The sequence below is a fragment of the Hermetia illucens genome, chromosome 1 (assembly GCF_905115235.1).
Source record: "Hermetia illucens chromosome 1, iHerIll2.2.curated.20191125, whole genome shotgun sequence".
Taxonomy (NCBI): domain Eukaryota; kingdom Metazoa; phylum Arthropoda; class Insecta; order Diptera; family Stratiomyidae; genus Hermetia; species Hermetia illucens.
Window position 1 is genome coordinate 173,830,035 of NC_051849.1, and position 27,177 is coordinate 173,857,211.

Consider the following 27,177-nt stretch of genomic DNA (forward strand, 5'->3'; position numbering starts at 1 on the left):
CGAACGCCGCCACTTCTCAGCCTTGATGAATGTTAGAACATATAGGGGGCCAATATAGGCTCGGATCACTATCTCGTTGGCATTGTGCTCCGAACTCGAATAACAACTCCAGTTAGAATCCCCTCTGACAATCAGGTGAGAGTTAACACTGAAGCCATCCAGAACACAGCCCTCCGACGGAAAAAGGAAGCCTGGTAGAACCAACAAGTCTGTAAACCAGAAAAGTACAGGGTGTAGCCGCACCAGGCGCGGAAGTTTCACCAACAAGTCAGCAGGATGAAGCCTTACACACCACGATGCCTACCCTGCCGAGACAAAGAGGGAAATCTGATTTCCGACAGAACGGGCATATTGGAGCGATGGGTTGAGTACTTTGATGATCTACTGAACAACCAGACCATCGGCGAGTTGGAGGTGCAGCCAACTGAAGACGACAGTCCGTGCAATTCATCTGCCAGGAGCAGATGGAATTACAGCCGAATTGGTTAAATATGGAGGCGACCAGTTACACCAAGTGGTTCATCAACTTGTGCTCAAAGTATGGGACAGCGAATCAATGCCTGACGATTGGCAACGAGGCATAATCTGTCTCATACATAAAAAGGGAGATATCACACAGTGCAGCAATTATAGGGGTATCACGTTGCTGAGTACTATCTGTAAGATATTCTCCACTATCTTGCTAGGCCGGATAGCCCCATACGCCCAGAACATCATTGGCCCATACCAACGAGGCTTCACTCCAGGGAAATCAGCAACAGATCAGATTTTCTCTCTGCGGCAAGCGATGGAAAAACTATTGGAATATGGCCATGAGTTGCACCATCTCCTCATCGACCTTAAAGCCGCCTATGATAGCATAGCCAGGGTAAAACTGTACACGGCCATGAGAGCATTCGGTATCCCGACGAAATTGATAAGACTGATTATGCTGACCCTGACCAATCTTGCGAGGCCAGATAAAAGCAGCAGGATCACTCTCAAGCCCATTCGACACTAACAACGGTCTACGACGAGGGGATGCCCTATCATGCGTCCTCTTTAACCTGGGTCCGATCCGTGATGCTGAGGCAAATGCGAGAGGTACGATCCTCTTGGACTCCACCCAACTACTGGCCTGTCGACATCATAGGAAGAAAGACCGGAGACGTACAAACTGCCTTCATCGAGACCGAGCAAGCGCCAATCGAGGCGAAATTTTGGGCTGCACGTCAATGAAGGCAAGACAAAATATGTGGTGGCAACGTCAGCACCGAAAATCAACCAACCAACAACATCAAACCGCCCTGATCAAACGGTAAGAGTAAAGATAGGAGAATACAACTTTGAGACCGTTGATAATTTCTCCTATCTAGGGTCGAAAATTACAACCGATAGCAGCTACGATAATGAAATCGACGCACGGTTGTTGGCTGCCAACAGAGTCAATCTCAGCTTACAAAAACTGTTCCGTTCGAAACGTCTCACCATAGGGTCAAAGCTCTTACTGTACAGGACTATGATCTTGCCACTCCTTTTGTATTCCTCGGAGATTCGGGTTCTTAGCAAGAAAGATTGCGAACTATTGGCTGCGTTCGAGAAAAGAATCCTCCGAAGAATTTTTGGCCCCCTACATGAGGATGGACGATTACGTAATCTATATAACGACGAAATGTAAGAGCAATACCATGACCGCCAGGTTGTGAATAAAATCCAGCTCAATAGGTTACGGTGGGAAGGTCATTTAATCCGTATGGATGAGGATGATCCCACCCGGAAAGTCTATAAGGACAATATCTATGGTAGAAGTAGACGCGGCTGACCTTGCCTGAGATGGAGCGATGGCGTATGTCAGGACGCCAGGCAGCTTTTAGGGATATCGAATTTATGGACCTTGGTGCAAAACCGGGATGTCTGGAGTTCATTATTAAGGCAGGCTTAGACCGGATAGCGGTTGTCCCGCTCTTGATGATGATGATGATATATATTCAAAGCATTTCAATGAGAGGAGCTCATAGACTAGATGTATTTAGTTAAATCGACTGGTAAACAACGAACGTGGGGGATACAGAGCATTGCAAGATTTCTTGGGGGAACTGAATGCAGTTCTTACAAAGCAAGTAGAGTAAAGAAAGCTGGCAAGATATACTGAAGTCTTTTACAGCGATGGGTCGAAAGGAAAACAGGGCTCTGGAGCCGGATTCTACCTCTCGAATAAAAACGAGAATGGGGCTTTTCATTTGGGACAATGGTTTTTCAGGCTGAAGTGGCTGCAGCAACCTGGGCGATTGACGAGCGGTTAAGGAGCAGGCGCATTGCAAACCAATGCCTTAGCAAAAGAGGATTAAATATTTGAAATAACCAAAACCAGAAATTGGAGTGTGTCTAACATTGCTTAATGCTGCCTTCAAAAAGCATGCTTCCTATAGTGATAAGCTGCTGCTGTCTGTCCCTCTCAGAGTTCAGCAAGCACACTGGAAAGTTTATCCTGTCTAAAAGCAACAAAACTAGCAGAAGTGTTGCGGGCAGTCTGACTGGTCTTAATTCAGTATTGGATGGTAATCGCCATATAGGATCATTAATCTAGCTTTTCTCAATTATCTCGTAAAAGATAAGAAAACGGCCAAAGTTACTGGTGAAGATAAAATATTTTTGAAAAATCGATAAAAAGTTGTCATTGCTTATCATTTTAATCTCAAATCTATTCTAAAAATGTATATGTATTTACAGTATTATCGAGTGACGTTTTAATTCTACCAAAATTCATCATCCTCCGATCTGTAACTTTTCGACAATTAAATAAATTCCGTGTTTGAGAGAAAGTAAGGGATTTCCTTCCACATATTCCATTGGCATCCTTGTCTTTGCGCTTGGTTTAAAGCGGTAATTTTTCAAAAGCGTAACTAATCCAATGCGTGACTGCATTCTTCCGAATCTCAATCCGACACAGTTTCTTGGTCCATCACCGAAGCCCAGAAACGCTACTGGATGGCGATTTTTAATTTGTTCTGGAGAAAATCGGTCTGGATCAAATACTTCAGGGTTGTCATAAATTTCGGGATCATGGTGGATTGAGTAAGCAGGAATAAATACGATTGTGTCTTTCTCAATTATTACTTCGGAATTCGGAACATTGAAGTCTTGGGTGCATTTACGTAATAAGTTCGGTGCTGCCGGGTATTTTCGTAAAGTTTCTAAGATAGGAAGAAAGCACATGAAAACAAGAAATTATCAATAAATTAAATGAAATTGAATTAAAGTTAAGTTTCCTACCGCTTATAATTCTATCGACATAAACCATTTCTTCTATACTTTCATAAGTTATCTTTCCATCATGCTTCCTTAGTACCTCATCTATCTCTTGACGGGCCTTCTCCTGAATGTCAGGATTTAAAGATAATTCATGTAAAGCGAACATCATCGTGGTTGAGGATGTTTCAAAACCTGCTATGAAAAATAGAAAAGCCTGGGCGGCAACTTCCTCGATGGTCAGCTTTCCAAGTTTTTTTGAATGTTCATCTTCGAGCAAACCACCATTTTTTAACTGAATCAATAAGTCCATGAAATCGTTACGACGTACATTATTCTTCTCACGGAACGCAATAGTTCCGCGGACTGTATCCATGAAGAAGTCGGTTACATCCTTTTTGAATACCCTCATATGAAAATACTTCTTTGCCAGATTCGGATATTGGAAACTAAATACTTGAAGTAGGGTGGAATGGGCTGGATCATCGAAAGCTCTTGAACCGTATCGACGAAATTCTGAATTAGGTGTTTTCATACTATTACATTCGATTCCAAATGCACAAGTTCCAATCACGTCCGTTGTAAATCGCGCTAGTAGGTCCCTAATCTCCATTGTGGCTCTTTCCGTTACCAGCTCAGCCAGACTTGCATTGAAGCGATCAGCCACTTCGACAACAGTCGGGAACATAAACTTCATTTTCCCTGAAGTGAATGTCGGTGATAGTTTGGCTCTCAAGGATTTCCACTTTTCTCCATCCAGGGAAAACAGATGTGCAGATAACGGATCGTCTAGTTCATTGACGAATATTCCACGTCCGTGAAAGCTGCTGAAGTCTTTTATCAGAACACTTTTAATAAAATCTAGATCCGTAGCAATAACGACTGGTGTCGCAAAAAAGAACGCTCCAATGAAAGGACTTTTTCCACTTTTTTTATCATAAATGCGTCCTAGTATTTCCTTGGTATGCATTTTTTTCCAAAATGGTAAATTTCCATATGGGATCGTAGGTTCTACATATTCTGCGCCGCGATCTTTCCAGTAAGAATATCTTTTCTTAAAAAATAAGAAGATTGTCGATACGATTCCGATCACTAGCCACAAAACTATCGACTGTAAATCCATCTCTGTGTATGAAGAAGAAAAATATTCTACTAAGGTAGTCCTGGATTTTCCAACTTCTTTTAAACACTGACTAGAAAAGCTTTATTTTCTACCAAACAGTCGCTTTTTATCTCAGAAAATTATCATCTGATAATAAAGCTTAATAATGTAGTGAGAAAACAACAAATAAAATTCAGTGGAAATGATTGATATACTGAGAGAAACGCCACAGCACTTAACTACATGACAAGATTACTACGGTTTGCCAAACTCGAATATGACCGGCTATCTGCAGGCATTGGTGAAATTGATACCGACTGTGTTCATATCGTCTTGCAATAATACGATGGAATTGCGCAAAAACGCTTATTGGCTAGTGATATCTGTTTGGTAAATGGTATGTGCTGAAATGCCGTGTATCATCTAGGACTGGGGGGTAGGTTCGAGCATTCAGAGTTCGTTTTGTGATTTGTTAACCGCTGAGTTAAACCAACTATATTCCACTTTGGAAATTATGATAATTGATAGCGAAAAGGAAAAGCATCAGTTACAAATGCAACTGGGAAGTTCGGTGGGAGGTATTTCGGTCGCTTCCACTGCCTCGTCAGAGCTCTTACGACGTCTGTCAGTTAAATCCTATCTGACATTATGAGGTTCTTCTCTTCCCGCAGGTTTAGAGAACCTCGCCACCAAGTTCAATATCGACGGATTATACGATCTAGCGGTCGTTCGATAGTGGGATAGCTACCTTACCGCTCGAGAGGTAGATGTCCTGTATAGGGCACCTCTTAATATTGATGAGCATTGTGTCGCTATTGCTGGGTGCTGTTCATGTCGTCTACCATATTCCGAAGAGGGTCGTTGGACTAGCTGCAGAATCATGGTAGTGGGTTGATCATAAAGTAGAAGACTCTTGCGATCCCTGTGAGCGGTGGTGAAGTGGCGTGCTCAAGCTCCGATACTGTGAGAAACCCCGGGAAATTCAGCGTATTCCACACCGTGACAAAACAGACTTTATAATTCGGCTGATCAGAGAAGTAGAAGCTGAGAGTAGACACCAATGATTTCAATGATGATCAAAAAAACTAGGTATGGCAGTGGATGAGCCGCACATTAATAAACGATGATAGTCCCGTGCATTGGAATTCAATATTCTAAGATGGCTGACAAGTGGATCGCCCTAGTGGCATGAGACTCAGAGCATTAGAGAAAGAGTACAAGCAGCAGCGGAAGTCGTGGGAGAAGGAGAGACATTTACAGGTAAATGGCAAATACACACCTGGCTGACAGTGACCCTCCTGAGAATGTCAATGAGCATTGTCAGCAAAAATAGTCTTTTCTCGTGTTCTATGCAGATCATTGGATATGCCGGTTGCTGACTATGGAATGTTCGTAGCCGATCGATCAACGCAAGGGATTGGTAGCCTCATTGACCGCTGTAACCTACTTGCATTCTGATACCGTGCGAAATCTCGGGAAACTCAACGCAGGGAAGGTCGTGACGAAAGGGAATTTTTTATTGCCCTGGTTAGGCAAGCGCTAGGTGACACAGAACGCAATGATTTTAGAAGTGTGTACTACACCACGAAAAACTTGAAAGCTGTCGTGAACCTGTCGATTGTCCTGTAAAGCTAATGGTCGAATCTTCATTTTCGATGACGGATAACTGAAGAGATAAAAGGAATAAGGAACAACAACACATCCGGTAAAGTTCCGCATCTTGTGGAGCAAATGGCTAACATTCGGATACGGACTGTTCCTCAAAACAAAAGAGAAATCATATCGGCCTTCAATGCATTCAAACGGAGTAAAGCATTAAGTCCGACGGTCTGCCTGCAGGGTTATTCATTGTTGCACCTGAATCTCAGATTTTTCAGATTCAAAAGAAGAGCACTCGTTTTGGAGGGATATCATGTACGGCCTAGCGTCAAAAAGATATTAGCTGAAACAATCCTGAAACGCATCAAAGAATATATCTGAAGCTTCATCGACAGAACAGGCCGGTTTCCACTCTTGATCTCCTTACATTAGCTACATCAACACCCTGCGGATCATTTAGTTTAGATTTTTGCTGCAACTGTTCTTCATCGATATCCAGAAAAATTTCGACAACGTGAACAGAAAGGTTTCTGGCATGTTCTACGTAGGAGGAGCCTTCCGGAGAAACTAATATCAGAAAGACATATGATAGTGCGTAACATCAAGTGCTGCATCCAGGAATTTAAGGGCTAAAGCGGAGTGAACAGGATTTCAATTTGTCACCGATATCATTTCTTATTCGCTTTGACTACTTCAAAGTATAGCTATCCAAACACCAAGATACCGCCAAGTTCAAACTGTTTTTTGCTAGTGTTCCTTCTGTACTATTATATGGGACTAGTATATAGGTAGTGAACCCCACTCTTCTTTCTTTTCATTGGCCTTTGTCTCGGTCATAAGAGGGGTCAGCACGTCGTAACCAGTTTCGCCAATTGGTTCTATTAAATGCCTGATCTGGATGCAATCTCGAGGCTTTTAAATCCCCATCCACCAACCCCATACCCCGCCCCCGCCAGCCACCATTGTTTCGGGAGGCCTTTTGGTCGCTTACCATCGACTTCGATGATCAGAACAATCTTGGCAAGTGAATTCTAGTCTGCGCAAATTACGTATCCATACCATCAAAGACGCCTCTCTCGCAGTTTTTCACGATTGGTGCAATCCCTATCGACCGCGGATATCCTCATTTTGGATGTGATTAAAACGTATCACGCCAGTAGCCCAACGCAACATCTTCATTGCCACAAGATGCCGTTCATTGTCTTTTATAGTCGGCCAACACTCAGAACCATAGACAGGACGAACGACATTGTGGTAAATTTTAGATTTGAGATGTTCACTGATACGTCGATCACAAAGAACACCAGTTATGGGAGCCACTTCATCCAGGTTGCGTTAAAGCATGAACAAATTTCATCACGTAGTTCTCCAGTAGTTGGTAGCGATGACACGAGGTATTTAAACCGTTCATTTCTGGGCAGGTAACTGCCGCTGACAGTGATTGTGCGTGTTTCATGGTAATTAGTCATCAAAAGTTCAGTTTTATTCAGATTCAATCTGAGACCGTGTTGCATGAGGTCCATTTTTGGAGAAGTTGCTCGGGATCATTTCTGGTATTAGATGCTAAGAAAACATCATCTGCATAAAGCAGTGTATAGGGTGATGGACGCTGGATGGCCCGTGACTTTGCGCATAACAAGAACAACCAGGAGTAATGCGAGGGCGTTTCCTTCATGAACACCAACAGAGACACGAAGCGGTTTTGATACACCCGCCACACTTCGAACTTTACTTTTCAGATCGTGGAAGAACAACAGAACCCAACGTACGGGTTCGCCTGGGACTAAGTATTATCCAAGAGCAAACCAGATAAGTTTGTGTGGCACACGGTCAAACACTTTTTCCAGATCCAAAAATGTAATGTAAAGAGGGTGATGCCTCTTACGATGTTACGATTAAAGAATTCACCGAGCCTCAGATCCGATGTTATCAGGTCTTGTGGCTTTCCTCGATTTCATTTGGTTTATTGCTTCCTCGACTTCAGTTGCGCTGACAGGTGGAACTGCTCCAAATATCGGCAATGATTGTAGAAGCAGAGGATGAACAAATTCTTCAGTTGAAATCTGCACGAAGTATTCTTGTCGTCTATTCGTCGCGGCTGGACGGTTAGTAAGCAAAGTACCGTTCTTGTCATTATCGCAACAAAAGTGTTCGATATCCTGTGTGCGTTCGTTTCGGCATTTGGCAAGTCGACACAGATGTCTATCGCTATCCCGAGTGCCCAGTTTATTGTAACGATTTTTGTAAAGGACCGCTCGGGTGACAGCGATCACTTCCATTGCTTTGGCCAGCGTTTTATTGTGGAGAAGATGGAGGCGTTTCTTTCCACGGATCTTCATTTCAACATCATCATTCCAAGGCCAAGTATCTCGGTCGATATACCGCTCACCTGGCTTGATGACCCCGAGGGCTGCTGCTTTGTGGTTCGCGCCTTCCATTTAGTTAAACGATTCTTCCACATTCGTAATGGTTGATAATCACGTAAGTGAGATCATTTCTTCTTTCTTCTCACTAAATTGCCACCATTTAATGCGTGGCGGGCCAGTGCATTCTTCAGACTGTTTTATCGGTGGCTTAATTTGCAGGACGGCAATCAACGGTCAACGTTGAGGTGCGATGGTCCCATGGGGAACGGCTTTGCAATCAGTGGCCGTGGTAAAATGTTAGCGTCTTATGAGAATATAGTCGATTTGCGTTTTACTCACTGTCAAATATGGGAAGATGAGACAATCGTTTGATGAACCATGTATTCATAACTAAAAGGTCATGGGTGTCCGCAAAATCGATTATACGCTCGCCGTCATCCTTGCGCACTTCAAACCCTTTTCCCCATGGTACCTGTTACCGTATGCCTTTTCAACCACACGACCATCAGTGCACCTGTTCCGAAGGGCTCTTGCGAGTTCCTCGGTTTTTCCAATCAGGGTCCCAACATTGAGCGTGCAGACACGTATTTGTTTTGCTCGGACTAACTTACTTACGTCCTGACGCCGTCCATGCGTCAAGAACCCTTGCCCATTTCTCGACACGACCGGGGCCCGTCCTGCGGCGTCGACTAAGGTGGACGCCCTAGAATTTCCGAAACTTGTTACTCGATCCGATCATCTTGTTTCTAACGACATTGGATGCATTTTCATGGTCGGCCTGTCGCGGGACCAGTCACCAAGAGAGATCAGGTAGGATTTAGCATAGTGGAATAACTCCAACTATACTTCATTTATCTCTTTTCCTGATCTCAGCGTTTTATTTTTGTATTACTGAGGTTAGTACAAAGTACGTTGCCTCAAACCCTTCTCCTTTACATGGGCTTGGGACCAACATAATATGTCAATAGCATGGTGACCCTCACTGTTAATCGAAAACTTCAAGTCTTCAAGAACAGTTGTCTGCAACGCATTGCTGACTCGGTACTATTTCAAACAAAGAACTTAGTCTACGCATACATGGCCGATGTGATCGGAAGACGAAGATGGCAGTGGTCATACATTGAAGAGGGGTGACAATTCCATTACACTGTCCCAGGATGCTCAATGAGTGGATCGCTTAAGACCACTTGGCGCAGAATAGTAAAGGATTAGTGCAGGCGTCCCAGGAGCGAGTTCAATTGCATTTTAGAGAACCATGAACGTGTAGGTGTAGTTGACACGTTATACCCCACCAAGGTGTGATTAGCAACCAATAAGAGTACCAATGAGTGGTTTACATCGATGGCACCCAGGCTTGGTTGGCGGGCTATTTCTAGTCTAGTCTAAGGAGGTAATTCTTGATTGAATTATTCGTCAAGGCATTAGTATACATAAATTTAGTCGTATTCATTCGAGTTTTGAGTTGATGATAGACGCTTTATGTCCAATTTTTTCAAATGATATCGGCCGAGAATACTATTTATATCCGCTACGTTGTTAAAGTTGTACCTCGGTTTTATGCTTGGCAAATTCCAAGCCGGTCTTTTGGAGCTCGTTTAAAAAGCATACCCATGCAAATTTCGGTTTTATCTATGTAGTTAGATGTTATTACAATCGAAGCAACGTCTGGGAATCCATCTGTAAAGTGCTAAAGAGGCGCATACAGCTACAAGATAATATCATACATAATGTTTTATTACAAATTCTGTCAAATATCAGACGTTAAAAAATAAGCCTTTGATCTTTCGTCTGCATGATTGTACAGTTTTCGGCTCCGGGAGTAGTGCGTAATGATACTCAAGATATAATCTAATATTTTTAGCATGATATACGCTTCGACGATATACTTCCATCTAGAATTAAAGGCATTCTTGAAGTCTCACTTTTGTGTCACAAAGTGCGTGGAAAGTGTCGAAAAATAAAATTTTGACCATAAATCATCTACCCTGTTCCATTTCGCCTCACCGCGAGATTAGATCAACCATGAATGAATCCTTCGCTTCACCGCGAGATTAGATCAACCAATTGAAGTTCTACACTTCCATTTAGATTTCGATAGTTTTTCTCTCCCTGCTGCTTCCATATTTCTCGGGACTGGTGTTCAATTAGACATTCATAGCAAAAAGGAGAAACACAGGGTACAAGAAGATGAAGATATTGATATATAGCCTTGTGTGCAACTCCTGATTGGAACTATCGCAACCCGTCTGTCACATCATGATTGTGGACGCTCTTTTCGTCGGCGATTGGGATCATCCCAGTTGCCGTCACCGCTACTTTACTCACTTCTGTTTGCAAGATAGTTAGCAGTTCAAAGATCCCTTATGAAAAACACTGCTGATATTTTTTGCTTTTATGATTTCACTGACAGTCCATATAATAAAATTGAGGGACTCTTAGTTACAAAAATATATTCGGTAGTTCTTGTTTTGCCATGTGGGACACTATTCTAAGTTCTAAGTTAATATAGGCTATTTCCCGATGTTCTTTGAAGTTCAGCCAGAGCTGTAATATCTACTAAGGGACATGATGCATGGCTTAGATCCCATTACGCGTCTACTGTGGCTGCTGTGAAAAGGATAAGGCGAGCAAAATTTAGTCAGCCCATACCTACAGAGCCAACCCATAGCGCTCACAAAAGATAGCAGGACCTCTACCCTGCAACCAGAGATCTCTTTAAGGTGAGGAGAGCCATCGCTGAGCAGGTGCCTTAAAATTTCACCGTCAGTCCAAACTGCAATAACGCGAATGGTAGGGTATGGCGAAGATGGTAGCATAGTCCCCTTTAGGGCAGTGCCCCATGGAAACCGCAATAATTTTCGACGTGTTTGTGCGTCTAGCCCAAGAGAGGATTAGTCGTGGGAAGGATTGGCTTAGCGTAGGTGGTGAAGATAGCCATCAATATCGCTTGTACTTTTGTTTGACATATATTGAGGTATCAATCGTACAAACCCCACAGCAGATTAGCGGTCTTCCACGCTATCTTGATTCGAAAATTTACAGCAACCGCCGTCTTGAAGCTTGTCTGGCGTGCGACGAAGTGCATTAGAATCCCCAGAGTTCTCGTGGTACTTTCGATTAACTAATTACAAAACTAGCGACGTAAGTGTCGACAGCGAATCCAGTTCTATATATGTATATAGATGAATGATACTTTGCTCATATACTCTCCTAGCTTTTCGTAAGCAGTGACTGGAAAAGCTTTCTCTTACACCTAAGGTCGTTTGGAATCCCAGTAAATGATCAATTTGTTTCTAATTCCTGAGTGTTTGTGTTAATTTAAGAGAAAACAGAAAATAAAATTCAGTGGAGGTGATTAATAAGTTGCGAGAAATGCGGCCTGACAACATGATAAAATTACTTTAGTATTAAATATGACCGGCGATCTGTAGGCATTTGTGAAATTGATATCGTCATCTTGCAACAATACAATGTAGTTGTGCAAAACAACTAAATGGCTACTTCCAAAATGATTGGTTTAGCAATTGATAAGATCGTTTGCAATGTATGTCAGAAAAGTTTCCTTTTTATAATAGATAGTCCACAAAAACTCAGTAGCAGGGGGCAATTTCGAAGCAAACACTGATATTCACGCGGTTGTGATGTAAAGTCCTTAGTCTTAGAAGATCGTGCGACACTGTTGCACTGTACGTAACCGAGAATACTCCCACTCCGACTTTACCGAGTATACATAATTCACCGGTAAGAAAGACGAAACCTCATAACGCATTGCACATCTGCCAGTCTCCCGGATAGCCAGTCACTATACAATAGAGCCATACGTTGATAGGAGGAGATAGCTATGTACATCCAAAGAACCGAGTAAATCCTATTCGCTCAAGAAGGTATTTTTACAAGCGTCCTCCTCAATTCCTCAATTCTATTTCCGACTCCAATTTAGGTAAGGATTAAGGATCACACTAATTTACCTAATATTGGGGGAATGTCCATTCAACCACATAAAGTGCAATTCCAGTATCCTTACTTTGGTGGTAAACAGCATCAGCTTCGTTTCGGTTAAATTTAGTCCATATTTTTTGGCACACTGACACATCTTTGTTAACGTATGTAGGACCATTGTATTGACTGGAGCACCAGAGATATGACATCACTCTGGCACAACCCTCGACTCACAGTTCCACGCAAGCAGTCACCCTCCAGAACAGATTTAACAGATACTCTGGCGCTAAGCGTGGATACTATTCATTACGAAGACATCCCATATTTGGTATTCGTTGTTGTTCCGCCCCATTCATATCCGGGAAGACCAAGGAAATGTAACGACTAATAAACCGGTGTTAATTACTTCATGAAAAATGGCCTTTGTGTATCAACTTTTGAGGTTGGCATTCAGTGATTTAAAGAAATGTCGGCTCCTCCAATAGATTGAAGGAGAGTGCGCGTACATGTAATAAGTTGCATCGTCCTACGGCGAGATTAAGGAGGGTAAAAAGGGAATGTTTACTTCTTCTTTTCACCTCATATAGGCGTGTAGTATGAAAAGAAAAATCTCGATTAGCCTCGGTTACGTTCAGTGCAGCAGTGTCGTACAATCTTCTATGATATGCCAGTGGGTTCCAAGTGAAGGGAGTGGCGACAATGGAAGCCTATTAATGGCTAGGACATGATCGTACAATGACAAAGATCACGAACTGCATACGATGCGAAAGGACAATTTCTCCATATTCCTCATGTACCAATGACATCATCTCGGTGATTAATACGTTCTTCAATTATTGCCTAATAAACGTATCCTGAACTTCTGAACATTCATCCCAATACTTGATGATATTGATGATTTCCACACCATCAAGTCTGCAAAATTGTCTACAAGTTTTCGAGACTGATAGGAGAGGACCCCAGGCAACTTTTAGGAGTATCGTCTGGAGTTTCTTACTAAGGCAGGCTTTTTTTAAAAGCGGAACCGTAATCCCAGCATTCAGCCCTTTAGTAGTACAATATTAGGCTGTTTAAACAATCAGAAATATTCATGACTATAGGCGGGATTCGAACCCGGCGCATGACGATCGTGAAACTGGCGACCCATCAATAACAGCCATTGCACTGTCAAGTAAGGCTTAGACTGGTTGTCGGTTGATGTGCCGTTAATGATAATGACACGTACTTTCTTTTCGTGTAAAAGGGACATCGCAATTAACTTCTCTGGACATAGAGATAACAAATGAAAAGTTTCGATAGTTTTTTTCTGAAACTGTCCTTAGTTTCGAAATTAAACGCACAGAAGGCAAGTGAGGGATTAAAAATGTAGACTTAAAACAAGGTAAGATTAAGAAAAATGTGATAACCTGGTATAAAGTCCAACCGCAAAAGTGCATTCCATACTGATATCTATTCAAAAACAAGTTGGGAAACCGGAAGCTTGACGCTTCAGGTATAAAAGGTTTTGTGTTTCCCTATGTGAGGAGCATAACGTAGTTCTCCATTGGCTTATAGCATTGACCCGAGATATTGAAATCGTTCAGTTATGGGCAGGTTACTGCCATTGCCAGAACTGAGCGATTTAAGTATCTCGAAGGGCAGGTTACTGCCATTGCCAGAACTCAGCAATTTAAATATCTCGAGTCAACGCTATCAGCCAATGGAGAACTGCGTAATGAAATTGTTTCATGCATTGATGCAACCTGGATGAAGTGGCATTCCCCAACTGGTGTTCTTTGTGATCGACGTATCAGCGCAAGTCCCAAATTTAAAATTTACTGCAATGTCGTCCGTCTGCCACTCTCTATAATTCTGAGTGGTGGCCGACTATAAAGGAGAATGAACGGCGTCTTGCGGTAATGGGGACGAAGATGTTGCATTGCACTGGTGGCGTGACACGTTTTGATTACGTCTGAAATGAGAATATTCGCGATCGATATGTGTTTGCAATACGAAATATTGTCCCCTATGCTGGAACAAAATTCGGAAGTCTTAGGATGAATTTAAGGGGGGTTTTTCAGTAAATTTCCAAAAAGTAGTAATATACTATTAGTAAGTTTATTTGAGCAGATATCGGAATGGGACATATTTTGAGACCTAGATTTCATCTAGGCGCACCCCCTTGATTTTTTTAGGTTGGGTAGTTTCCGAAAATGAGTCCTGTCTCACTTCAAGTGCGTACATTTTGACTCATTACTCACGCACTTTTATGCCAAAACTAATATCAGTTTCGAAAAATACAAATCGAGACCTTTCATTTGATAACCTACACAACTATATCCGGTGAAAAAAAATTTTGAATCCCCCCTTTGAATGTATGGGGAGGCCCCCTTTAAACTCCACCTAAATTTACGCCACTCACTGTATGCGTGGGATTTCATAGTTCCCATCTGTCCACCAAATTTAGTTCGGATCGGTTTAGCCGTTTTGGAGAAAAATGCGTGTGACAGACAGACAGACAGACATTGAATCGATTTTAATAGGGTTTTGTTTTACACAAAACCTTAAAAAAACAATATAATTAGTTACTGGTGTTGGACGATGGTCAAAAACCATCCTGTGGGCCGGAGTGGGGAGACTACTCAAAAAAGCTGAAAAGATCCGCCTGCAAATACTGAAGCTCCACTAAAGTATTCTGTCGACAGGCGCTTACTTGCTCCTTCGCTAGCCAGGCACGGGAATTTGAGGGGGTCCTTTGAATACTTAATTTGATCGCACGAGCATTATTGTAAAACTATAATACGAATCTCAGACGATAGTATTGGAGTGTACCCTTTGTTAATGTGAGCTTCTCAGGTAGAGAGTAGAAGGTGAAGAGGAGATCTGCAGAGGTAAAAGCTTATTTGCCTTTTATGTCACTATAATTCAACATTGATTCAGATTTTCGAGATAAAGGGAAAAATAACAGCTCTTAGGAAAAGCACTAGAAGAAACAAATTAAAAATAAAACAAGTCTGCAAGCCGGACACTTCAGGTATGAAAGGTGATGTGTATTTCCTTTCTAAAAATATTTGAGTGGACTTTTGCCTCATTAATACATAGCACCTAATATATGGATATATTTTGTGAGAACGTCCAGTTTCGCGTGATACTGATATTGAAAGTCCTGAATTTGTACAGAAGCGAAATTTGACCTATTATAACTTTGTTAATAATAGTGCCATTTTCACCAAACTTGGTAGGATCATGCCTTATGTTATAGTCTGCATCGCCTCAATTTCGTGACTGTAAAATGAAATTAAGGGAGATTTTAGAGCTGATTATCGGAAATTATTTTAATACACTAGTACATAGTGTCAACCTCTTATTTTTCCAAACTTTTTGGTTCAAAAACTCTGAGACTGGGTCCGTGAAAGAAATGGACACTATCGACCCCCAGAACTCTCCATCCTTAAAACAAATGTCAAAACTAAGACCAGTGTCGGAAAGTACTAACCGAGACCTTTCGATATCCCACATGACTGCATTTAGTCAAAAAAAATTTAGAATCCTCTTCTGCATTTATGGGTACCCCTTTAAATTCAACGTAGAATGATGTAACTGACTGTATGCGTGAGCGTTCAAAATTTTCCCCTCCTCACCAAATTTCGTATCAATCGCTATAATCATTTCCGAAAAAAATGCGTGTGACAGGCAGACAGGTTTTGTTTCACACAAAACCTTAAATAGGCAACAACCGGTCTTGGCCTGCCTTAATAAGGAACTCCAGACACTCCGAATTTGCACCGAGGTACACCAATTCTATATCGCTTAAAGCTGTCTGACCATGCTTCCATCTTAGGCAGGGTCTGCCTCGTTTTCTTTTTCTACCATCAATATTGCTTTTGTAGACTTTTCGGGCTGGATCATCCTCATCAATACGAACTAAGTGACGTGCCCACCGCAACCTGTTGCGCCAGATCTTATCCATCACCAGACGATCGTGGTATCGCTCGTAGATTTCGTCGCTATGTTGACTATGGAATCATCTATCCTCATGTAGGGGGCCAAAAGTTCTTCGGAGGATTCTTCTCTCCAACGCGGCCAAGGGTCCGAAATTTTTTTGCTAAGAACCCAGGTTTCCGAGGAATACATGAGGACTGAAAAGATGATAGCTTTGACCCTATGGTGAGACGTTTCGAGCGAAACAGGTTTTGTAAGCTGAAATGGGCTCTGTTGGCGGACAAGAACCGTGCCCGGATTTCAGCGTAATAGGTATTATCGGTTGTGATTATCGACAAAAGATAGCAGAAAACGGTCTCAAAGTTGTAGTCTCCTATCTTCATTATTTTCGTTTGACCAGTGCGGTTCGATGTTGTCCGTTCTTTCGATTTTGGTTTTGGCGCTGATGTTGCTACCTTGTACTTCGTTTTGCCTTCATTAATGTGCAGCCGAAGATCTCGCGCCAATCGCGTCCTGCTCCATCTGGATGAAGATAGATTGTGCATCTCGAGTTGTTCTTCCCATGATCTCAATATCGTCAGCGTAGACCAGTAGTTGGGTGGACTTGAAGAGGATGGTAACTCTCGCATTTACATCGGCATCGTGAATCACTTTCTGCAGGGCCAGGTTAAAGAGGACGCACGATAGGGCATCCCCTTGTCTTAAACCGTTGTTGATGTTGAATGGTCCCGAGAGTGATCATACTGCTTTTATCTGACATCGCACCTTGATCAGGATCAGCCTAGTCAGTCGGTATACCAAATTCTCTCATGGCCGTGTACAGTTTTACCCGGGCTATGCTATCATTGGCAGCTTTAAAGTTGATGAAAAGTTGGTGCAACTAATGGCCATATTCCAACAGTTTTTCCATCGTTTTCTGCAGAGATAAAATCTGATCTCTTGCTGATTTGCCTGGAGTGAAACCCCTTTCGTATTGGCCAATGATGTTCTGGGCGTATGGGGCTATCTGGCTTAGCAAGATAGAGCAAGATATCTCATAGATGGTACTCCTCAATGTGATACCTCTATAATTGCTGCACTGTATGATATCTCCCTTTTTATGTATGGGGCAAATAATGTTCCATTGCCAGTCATCAAGTATTGACTCGGTGTCCCATACTTTGCGCATCAGTTGATAAACCACTTGCTACAATTGGCTGTAATTCTGTCGGCTCCTGGCAACTTATGGTTTTTAATCCGATTAATTGCACGGACTGTTTCTTCTATGCTTGCTGGTGGCAGCATTTGTTCGTCGTTTTCAGTTGGCGGGACCTAAAGCTCGCCGATATATTGGTTGTTGAGCAGTTCATCAAAATACTCAGCCCATCGTTCCAATATGCCCATTCTGTCGAAAATCAGATTTCCCTCCTTGTATCGGCAGGATGAATGTCGAGGTGTATAAGGCTTCATCTTGATGACTTGTTGGTAAAACTTACGCGCCTGGGGCGATTGCTCACTTTACTTTTTTAGTTCACAGACTTATTGGTTCTTCCAAACTTCCTATACTTTAGACTATAGAATAAAAAACAAAATAAAAAAATGAAAGTCAAGTCCCCCGCCCTCTTTTAGAGCTCTTTAGGGTTGGCTAACATTTTCTTGTGGTTTCATTTACCGTATTCACTTAAGAAAAATAAAAACACAAAACCTAAACCTGTGTTCAGTCTAGACGGCCAGATAACGTACATTTTTTATAATGTTACGCCGAGAACCCTCTAGTGATTTTTATGATTAACTTAAGATGGATGAATGTTCCTCCAAGGAACGAAGAAATTCACAAACCTCTTATGCGTTGCCTGCCACCTTCGTTATTCGTCCCCGAAACTTTACTTGTCGACACTCTAAATTCAACTATCAAGCACCGGTTCAGCCGTCCTTCATCGAATCGGCATCAATCCAGCAGCGGTGCCCCATATCCCAATATTTACGTGCATAATATTTGGCCTCAGCCAGAAATAAATGTTTGTGAATAGTGGATAATATGCAACATGATTAGTTCCAAGTGATTAGGCGGGTAATGATTGTTATCGAAATGTTATAACATTTCTGTATTAATCTTGAAAATATTTGAATGAATTTCAGGGATTTGTAAAACTTGTTTTGTGAATACGACGTAAAGTGAAAATTATCATCTTAAAATTAGTATTTTAGAGTAAATGGGTACTCATATTTGAGCTAGCGAATTAGAAGGTAGTGAAATAGGGACGCAAAGGGTGCTAAACGTGGAAAAGAATTATGCTGCATATTTTGTGCTCTGCACGACATGATGCAGATGCTTTGAAACCGCCGACGCTGCAAAAGTTAATAACAGTACTTCAGTTGGAAATTGGTTTGTAGCCCTCTCACTCCATTTGCTTTACATATACTCAAATATACATATTTTCAATTCTTTCGAAGTATTTGGAAAGAAAGAAAATTTTCAAAGAAAAATGGTAATGGTGGTCAATCGTCTGAGTCGGTAACAAGCAAAAGAGACGAATTTTTTTATAGAAACCTTCATTTTTACTAATTTATTGTCCTGTACCAATGTTAATATGCAACAAATAATAATAAATAAAAATATTATATTGCAGCCCCCACTTCCTTCAATCTATACTTTCTCTACAGTGAGATACATTCCATGTTTAGGAGCAAGCAGCGGAATTCCATCCACGAATTCCATTGGAATAGTAGTCTTTTCACATGGTCTAAAGCGGTAATTCTTCAAAAGAGTGACCAATCCAATACGAGACTGCATTCTTCCGAATCTCAATCCTACACAGTTTCTTGGGCCATCCCCAAAGCCCAGAAACGCGACTGGATGGCGATTATGAACTTGCTCTGGAGAAAAACGCAACGGGTCAAAAATTTCCGGATTCTCATAAATTTCTGGGTCATGGTGAATTGAAAAAGTAGGTATGAATACGGATGTTCCCTTTTCAATTACAAAATTAGAGTTTGGAACGGCGTAGTCTTTAGCAGCTTTTCTTAAAAGATTTATCACCGTAGGATATTTCCGCAAAGTTTCTGGAAGAAATACGATTAAAAATTTTATTTCATGACGAAATATATATCTCAAGAATGTATTACCACTGATAATTTGATCGATATACACCATTTCCTTGATACTTTCGTAACTAATCTCTCCATTGTGCTTCGACAACACCTGTTCAATCTCTTTACGTGCTTTTTTTTGAATGTCAGGGTTTAGTGCCAATTCATATAAAGCGAAAATCATTGTAGTGGAAGAAGTTTCAAATCCAGCAAAGAAAAATAGGAAAGCCTGGGCAGCGACCTCGTTGAATGTCAAAGACCCCAATTTCCTTGAATGTTCATCCTCCAATTTATTGTTTTTGAGCTGGATTAATAGGTCCATGAAATCGTTTCGCCTGACATTGCTTTTTTCTCGATATTTAATAGTTTCACGCACTGTATTCATGAAGAAATCGCTAACATCTTTCGAGAAAATCCTTAAATGAAACTTCCTTGCCAAATCCGGATAAGAGGTTGCCAAAAAAATTAGAACCGGTAACGGGAAATCACTGACCACTTTCGTTCCGTAGCGACGAAATTCTGAATCTGGGGTACCCAAACTGTTGCATTCAATCCCAAACGCACAAGACCCGATAACATCAGTTGTGAATCTTGCAGATAGGTCTTTCATCTCTAATACAGCACTAGGTTTGACAAGATTAGCCAAGGTGGCGTTAAAACGCTCAGCGACTTCCGCAACGGTAGAAAACATGAACTTCATTTTACCCGAAGTGAAGGTTGGTGATAGCTTTGCCCGCAATGATTTCCATCTCTCGCCGTCCAAACTAAACATATGCGCCGATAAAGGATCATCTACTTCGTTGTTGTAGATTCCTCTGTTATGGAATGTGCTAAAATCTTTTATAAGCACATTTTGCACGAAATCCAAATCGGTTGCTACAACAACAGGTGATGCAAAGAAGTATCCTCCCACGAATGGTCCTCCATTTTTTTGGTTGTAAATGTTGCCAGTCACGTCTTTGAAATGAATTGCTTTCTTGGGTGTGAAATTCCCGAAAGGAAATGTCGGTTTTAAAAACGGTACTCCCCGATCCTTCCAATAGGAATATCTTTTTTTGAAAAACAGAAAAACACTTGATATGATGCCAATTATAAACAGCAGAGCAATTGATAACCAATCCATTTAATAAGAATCGAAGTATCTGCTACTTGAATACAAGGCAACGTTTACCGTTTCGCGGATTCCAAGCTACTAACTCGAAAATTTCTATATATAGCATTGTATTTGTACTTTTTCTTATCAAGTTCTTGATTTAATTCAAAAGCAAACTTAGATACTTTTAATTTTGGCAAAGAGTCAGTAATTGAAAGCTTTTCTGGAAATATAAATTATATACATATGTAACTTTATCAAGTATTTATCTGAGACTCTCGAAAGAAAAGTTCAAGTTTGGCATTGATATTAAATTATTATTGTTTTGTTTTTCATATATACAAAGCAATAGTTAACTCTCGTAGGCGCCCCACACCGAATATTTATGATGATATTACGTATTGGGAGAATATTCCAACATTCAGCTGTACGGTTAAACGTCTCTTATCGCTTTCATAGTAAAAGTAGTTTTAATTACTGAAAGAATTAAAATAAGTATTCTCTAAGGAATCCTTTCCCTCTTGGCTGAGATCTTTTTTTAAACGGAAAATGAGTGATGATCAGTCTGTTTTTGTAAGCTCTCATCGCAATTAAGGCCCTTACCCGGGTGAGGGAATTGGGCAGTCAAAGTTGTGTAGCAGGTGCCATCCATTGCTCCCTTGTTTTGGAACCAACAACAAGAGCGATAGGCGGCAGAGCGGTTTCCAACCTGAAAATGGCTGTTGTTGAACTGGATATAGTAAGAATCACCTCTAGTAGCGTTATTCTTGTCGGCACCGGGGGACTCCGCGGAACGAGAACCGATTAGAATTCGAGTTGCCTGTAGCGAACATATTCTGAACAAGGAAACGAAGAATAAGGAGATGGATAATGAGTTGAAGGAAAGAAAAGGATCCACGAAAATAATAACACTTTGAAAATCAGGAAGGAGCGAAGCAGCAAAAACCGACCGACGGAGCACGTGCATCGAAACCCTTCACCGCTAGTGGTAAACAGGCACTAACCTTGAGGCCAAGCTTCTGAAGTTGGTTATCGGGCATCGCCCGGGCTGAAAGAGAGAACAGGAGGGAGGCAACGCCTACTTTGTTTTCTTGCAGGGGGCCCATGTGTTTTACATCAGAAAATGTCAAAACTAATCCGCCAGATATTTTCTCAGTTCGCGCAAATAAGCATAGTGTGGTAGGGGGGAGAATAACAAAATTATCATGTACGACGAGATTCTCAAGGGATTTGCTGCGGCAGATTCGCTTGGATAAAGACAAGTTCTTCTAAAATTCCGCCATGCTATTAACATAGAATGCTGATCCCAAGCCCCGGTGTAGGAGGAGGGTTTAAGGCAACGTACTTTGTACTATCCTCAGTAAAAATAAATTAAAATACTGAGGTCAGGGAAAGAGATAAATAAAATATAGTTGGGGCTATTCCACTATTCTAAATCTTACCTGATGTCTCTTGGTGACACATCTGACCAAGAAAATACATCCAATGTCGATGATTGGATCGAGTAACAAGCCTCGGAACAATGCTGGGTCACCCACCTTAGTTAACACGGCAGGACGGGCCCTGGTCCTGTCGAATGGGCAAGGGTTCTTGACGCATGGTCGGTGCTGCCTGCATGCTAATTGTTGGCACCCTAACTAGAAAAACCGAGGAACTCGTAAAAACCCTACGGAAAAGGCGCACTGATATCTGCGCTCTGCAAGAAACCCGAAAGTCTGGCGCCAAAAGTTACGACACTGAACGCAAACGGTAAACGTAAAACGGTAAAAATGGCTATATACTTCTCCATTTTGGTAGCACACATGCTCAATACAGTGTTGGCATTGCCATCTCAGAGGGTTTCCGTGATGCCATTACAGAAGTCGAACGATTTGATGATCGGCACGCTACGTGCCTGCTGATGACTATATCATCATTGCCGGCGACCTTAATGGTCATCTAGGTGAAAAGGCAGACGGTAACAGGTGCCATGTGGGAAAGAGGTTTAGAGCGCGCGATAAGGATGGCGAGCGTATAATCGATTTTGCGGATACCCATAACCTTGTACTTATGAATACATGGTTGATCAAAGGATTGTCTCATCTTCCTAAATTTTATAGTGGGAGCAGTAAAACGCAAATCGACCGTATTCCGATAAAACGCTGACCTTCTACCACTGTCACTGATTGCAAAGTCGTTCCCTATGAGATCATCCCACCTCAACATCGGCCATTCATTGCCGTGCTGCGAATTGAGCCACCGATAAAACAGTGTAAGGAACGCACTGGCCCACCGCGCATTAAATGGTGATGACTTCGTGGGAAGAAAGAAGAAATGATTTCACTTGCGCGATTAGTAACCATTGTGAATGTGGAAGAATCGTGAAGCCAAATTATAGTCACGATTCACAAAGCGGCCTTTGCAACCCTCGAGGTCACCAAGCCAGATAACCGGTACATCGACCGGGATACTTGGCTTTGAAATGTCGATGTTGAAATGAAGGTCCGTGAAAAGAAATGCCTCTCTCACAAGTTTCTCGACAATAAAACGCTGGCCAATTGGGAAATTCATAAGAATGCCAACCGGGATGCAAAGAAATCATTACGATAAACCGGAAACTCGGGATGGCGGGAGAGATCTGTGTCGACTTGCCAAAAGCGGAAATGAACTCACAGAGGATATCGAACACTTCTGTTATGTTAACGACAAGGACTGTACTTTGCTTACCAACCATCGAGCCGCGACGGATAGATGGTGAGAATACTTCGATCAGATTTCAACTGGAGAATTTGCTCGCCCTTCACTTCCACAATCTTTGCCGATATTTGAAGCAGTTCCACCTATCAGCGCAACCGCAGTTAACCCATTGGGGAGTGCCGTCCCCACGTACTCGAGGAGGGCGATCAAACCCGAGTCTGCAAGAGACTCATCTGAAGTGACTCTGCCCACGAAGCCTCACCGGAGGTTATCTGGTACCATAGGAACCGGGACGGCCCTCCTAGAGCATATGCTCCAGGATGATTCCTGTACGATGTGCTCTCAGCCCGGTTATTTGTGGTTGGCTCTCTTGTGGAAGTTCATGGTGGCTGTGGTTATGCCTACATCGCGGGCAGAGCTCCTCGGAGCTCAAGCGTGGAGTTGCGCTATACAACTCGGGTGCCGTATCTCTTAATTGTGGGAGAAGTATTAGATAAGCCTTGCATCCTGGTATGAATGCTGAGCCTGCACTCAGTATAAACCAGTACCGCTGTGCTCGTCAAGGCGGGGCTCTGATTGTGGTCTCAAAATCAATCCGTGTCCGAAGAGGACCATGGGGTTATGCCTACATGGCAGGTACTCACGCTAAACCCCCGGGACCTGCATGTCAGCGCAACCGAAGTCGCGGAAGCAATAAAACGAATGAAATCGGGGAAAGCCATAGGACCTGATGACAACACATGTTTGTTCTTATTCAGCACTTCATCAAAATCTTCAACCCATCGCCAATATGCCCATTCTGTCGGAAATCTCTTTGTCTCGGCAATATGAGCATCGAGATGTGTAATGCTTCATCCTGCTGACTGCTTGACAAAACTTCCGCGCCCTGTACTTTCCGAGTTCATGAATCTGTCGGTTCTCACAGGCTTCCTTTTTCCATCTGTGATGTGGTTTCTTCGCTCGACGGAGTTTCTGATAAGATTCCGTCCGCGACTCCTTTAAGAATGCAACATTAACATACTCGGTGTGAGGAATTCTGTTCATAGCTTACATTCACTCTCTACATGACTCTTTTTGCGACTGGAGCCAAGTATGTTTGTTGCCGTATCAATGACAACGTTCTTAAGGTGATTGTGAAGATCATTTGTTGGTGCTTCATCTCCAGGATCTCTGTTAGCTAAGGTTATTGCGGCATCCATTTCGCTCTATAAGCGTCATGGAGGGCTGTGCTGTTGATGACTTCAGCGTTAACTCTCACCTGATTGCCAAATGGGATTCTAGGTGGTGTTGTTATTCGGCCCGGGAGCACCATGCCAACGAGATAGTGAATCTAAATTAGTCCCCTTATATGTTCTGACATTCATCAAGGCTGAGGGGTGGCGCGTTTGATCAACACGTGGTCAATTTGGTTGAAAGTGGTTCAGTCTGGAAATGCCCGCGTTTATTAGTGGACCGCTTTTTGCGCAAACCAGGTACTTCCAATAACCGGCTGTGACATTGTCAACTGATAATGCCGCAGTCCGTTATCATTTGTATTTTTATATAAGCTATCGCCTGAATTGGAGCTCCGTCCCTACTTGGCTGTTTAAATCCTCAAGTATGAAATTGATATCATACTTCGGACAGGCTTCATTCTGCTGCCTCGTCGGAGGTATCCTTATCCGAATTTGCGGTCTTAGGCACGTGAACGTTATTCCTCTTTTTCTTCAACCTTTGCTCTGCCGGCCTTTTGGTCGCTTACAATCGACTGCGATGTTCAGTCCAATCTTGGCAAGCGAATTCTAGTTAGCGCGAATTAGTTGACCATGCCATCAAAAACACCTCACCCGCAGTTTTTCCACGATTGGTGCATCCCCATATTGATCGCGAATATCCTCATTTCGGATGTGATCAAAACGTGTCACGTCACTATTCCAACGCAACATCTTCGTCTCTATTACCGCAAGACGCCGTTCATTGTCTTTTATAGTTGGCCAACACCATAGAGAGCGACAAGACGAACGACATTGCGTTGAATTTTAGATCTGAGGCGTTCGTTGATGCGTCGATCATAAAGGACACCGCCACCACCAGGAACACCAGTTCATCCAGGTTACGTTATGTGTGAAGCAATTTCATAGGGCTGGCTGATTGGATTGACCCTAGATATTTAAATTGCTCAACACTAGGCAGGTCCCTGTCAGATCCAATCTGGGACCGGGATGCGTGAGGCAATTATTCCATTTTTGGGCATGTTTTCCGTGACCATTGATGCTATTAGACGCTAGAAAAACATTATTTTCTGCCACTAAGTGTTTTCGTAGAGCATACCCATGTGTTCGTGTAGCACACGTTCATATGCTTTCTCCAGATACGAAAATGCAATGTAAAGAGGGCGATGCTTCTCACGGTGTTTCTCCATGAGTAACCACGCAGCGTGTATTGCGTCAGTAGTTCCAGAGTTCTTGACTAATCCGGCTTGATTCAGAGTTGTTTCAACGATTTCGCGAATACGGTTGTGAAGAGTGCATTAAAAACTCTGGACTGGACCACTTTTCTTTTTCAGATCACCCATCACCATCACAATTTTACTTTCGCTCCTAGACAGTATCCCTTTCCACTATATCGGAAGTCCACTTTGGCGCATAGCACTGTACAATTGTGATGCTCTCTAACCTGGACCTTCAGAACCACCAGCGATACACTACAGCACACTCTAGGAGGCAATGTGATCAGTATTGCACTCGCCCGAGATTATTACCCTGATTTAACTCAGGTACTCATTCGCAGCTGAGTCGACTGGTATCCGATGTCAAATCACGATACAAATCCCACTGCTATCAGTGAGATTTTAACCGCGACCTTCCGTACGACAGTCTTGTGCTCTAACCACTCAACTATTCGCCATAAATGGTCCCAATACCTTTTAAGGATGGAAGAGGAAAGAGACACTGTAATGTAATGGCCGTGTAATACCTCGGCATTTCAGAGGATACGTGGGATAAATTCAATCGGGATTAATATTAATTACTATTAAGTAGGAAAAACAGTGGTCGAAGGAGAGGGAGTGGACTGTTTAGAATTTATTCAAAGTATCTCCTGCGTGTCCTGCCTCGCGGCAGCAAATTCTTCGTCGATCTCCACGTATGGCAGATAGACTTGATTTTAGAACTTCGACGAGCGTTTTCTTGGCGCTTCATTATCGCATACATCAGCATACCTATCTTAGGCGCTGATTCCCATCACATAAGCTAGGAGTTGCGCGGAAAAAGTTCGAAGAACTTTTTTATCAAGGTATTTGCAGACCTTTAGACAGTTACTGGCCTTCGTCACTTACCTAATACTTTCCCGTGCTTCCTCGAAAGCAGGCCGTTTGCGTTATTCACGGACCATAAGCCACTCACTTTTGCTTTAAAACACAAGCCCGACAAAGCGTTCCTTTGCCAACTTCGGCACTTTAGGTTTATCAGCCAGTTCACTTTCGACCGTCAACAAGCGTCTGGAAAAGATAACTTGGTTGCTGACGCTTTGTCACGTGTTACAGAGGTCAAGATCCCCACCATCGTCGATTTTCCGGCAATCACTAGGGCGCATAAGGACGACGTAGTTCTTCAGAAATTAAGGATCAACTCCAAATATATATTTAGGGTGTTCTATATCTTCGGTTTAAAATCCAGTTTATACTGCGAGATCTCAAACAAGGGACCGAGTTCAAATATTCCGGCCGATTTCCGAAAAGAAGTATTTCACGCCATTCACAATCTGGCGCACCCAAGCTTTCGGACAACGGAACAGTCAACGCAAATTATTTCTGGGCGTACATGAACAACGACATTCTTTCTCTTCAGACAGTGTAGAGAGATAGGAATGTTCCCTCGGTCCACCATGCGTTTCCACACAATCCACCTCAACATCATTGACCCTTTGCCAGACTCGTACAGTTTCAGGTACTGCCTCACGATAATCGATAGGTTCACGCGGTAGTCTGAAGGCACAGGTACTGCCACTCTTACATCTTGGCCTCCGAACAGCTAATCGTGAAGAATTTGCTGCAAATCCCGCGAAGCTGCTACACGGGGAGAATTTGAAACTTCCCAGCGACCCTGTTCTTGACATCAGGTCGGGATTCAACGCTACCGGTCTGTTGCGTCTGCTTAAGGATACAATGTCAAAATTGGAACCGCCACCACCCGCCAACTACGCGA

The 27,177-nt window shown here is 42.5% G+C and overlaps 3 protein-coding genes across 3 annotated transcripts in view; 1 reads left to right on the plus strand and 2 right to left on the minus strand.

Moving 5' to 3' along the window:
• The window catches only part of LOC119646752 (probable cytochrome P450 6a14), a 92,475-nt gene that overhangs the window by 25,249 nt on the left and 40,049 nt on the right, over positions 1–27,177 (plus strand). The window lies entirely within an intron of this gene.
• LOC119646750 (probable cytochrome P450 6a14) lies at positions 2,609–4,410 on the minus strand. The gene is made up of 2 exons (XM_038047328.1): positions 3,253–4,410; positions 2,609–3,173 (listed from the first exon to the last, which is right to left on the minus strand). The coding sequence occupies exons 1-2, from the start codon at positions 4,349–4,351 to the stop codon at positions 2,746–2,748; spliced, it is 1,527 nt and encodes a 508-aa protein (XP_037903256.1). The 5' UTR covers positions 4,352–4,410; the 3' UTR covers positions 2,609–2,745.
• On the minus strand, positions 18,746–20,432 carry LOC119646757 (probable cytochrome P450 6a21). The gene is made up of 2 exons (XM_038047337.1): positions 19,261–20,432; positions 18,746–19,197 (listed from the first exon to the last, which is right to left on the minus strand). Exons 1-2 carry the CDS (start codon positions 20,345–20,347, stop codon positions 18,782–18,784), a joined length of 1,503 nt encoding a protein of 500 aa, XP_037903265.1. The 5' UTR covers positions 20,348–20,432; the 3' UTR covers positions 18,746–18,781.

Excerpts from the sequence above, each read along its gene's own strand:
- LOC119646750 (XM_038047328.1), bottom strand. The coding sequence starts at position 4,351 with ATGGATTTACAGTCGATAGTTTTGTGGCTAGTGATCGGAATCGTATCG. Across the intron at positions 3,174-3,252 it reads TGTCGATAGAATTATAAGCG|AAACTTTACGAAAATACCCG; the intron begins GTAGGAAACTTA and ends TTCCTATCTTAG.
- LOC119646757 (XM_038047337.1), bottom strand. The coding sequence starts at position 20,347 with ATGGATTGGTTATCAATTGCTCTGCTGTTTATAATTGGCATCATATCA. Across the intron at positions 19,198-19,260 it reads TATCGATCAAATTATCAGTG|AAACTTTGCGGAAATATCCT; the intron begins GTAATACATTCT and ends TATTTCTTCCAG.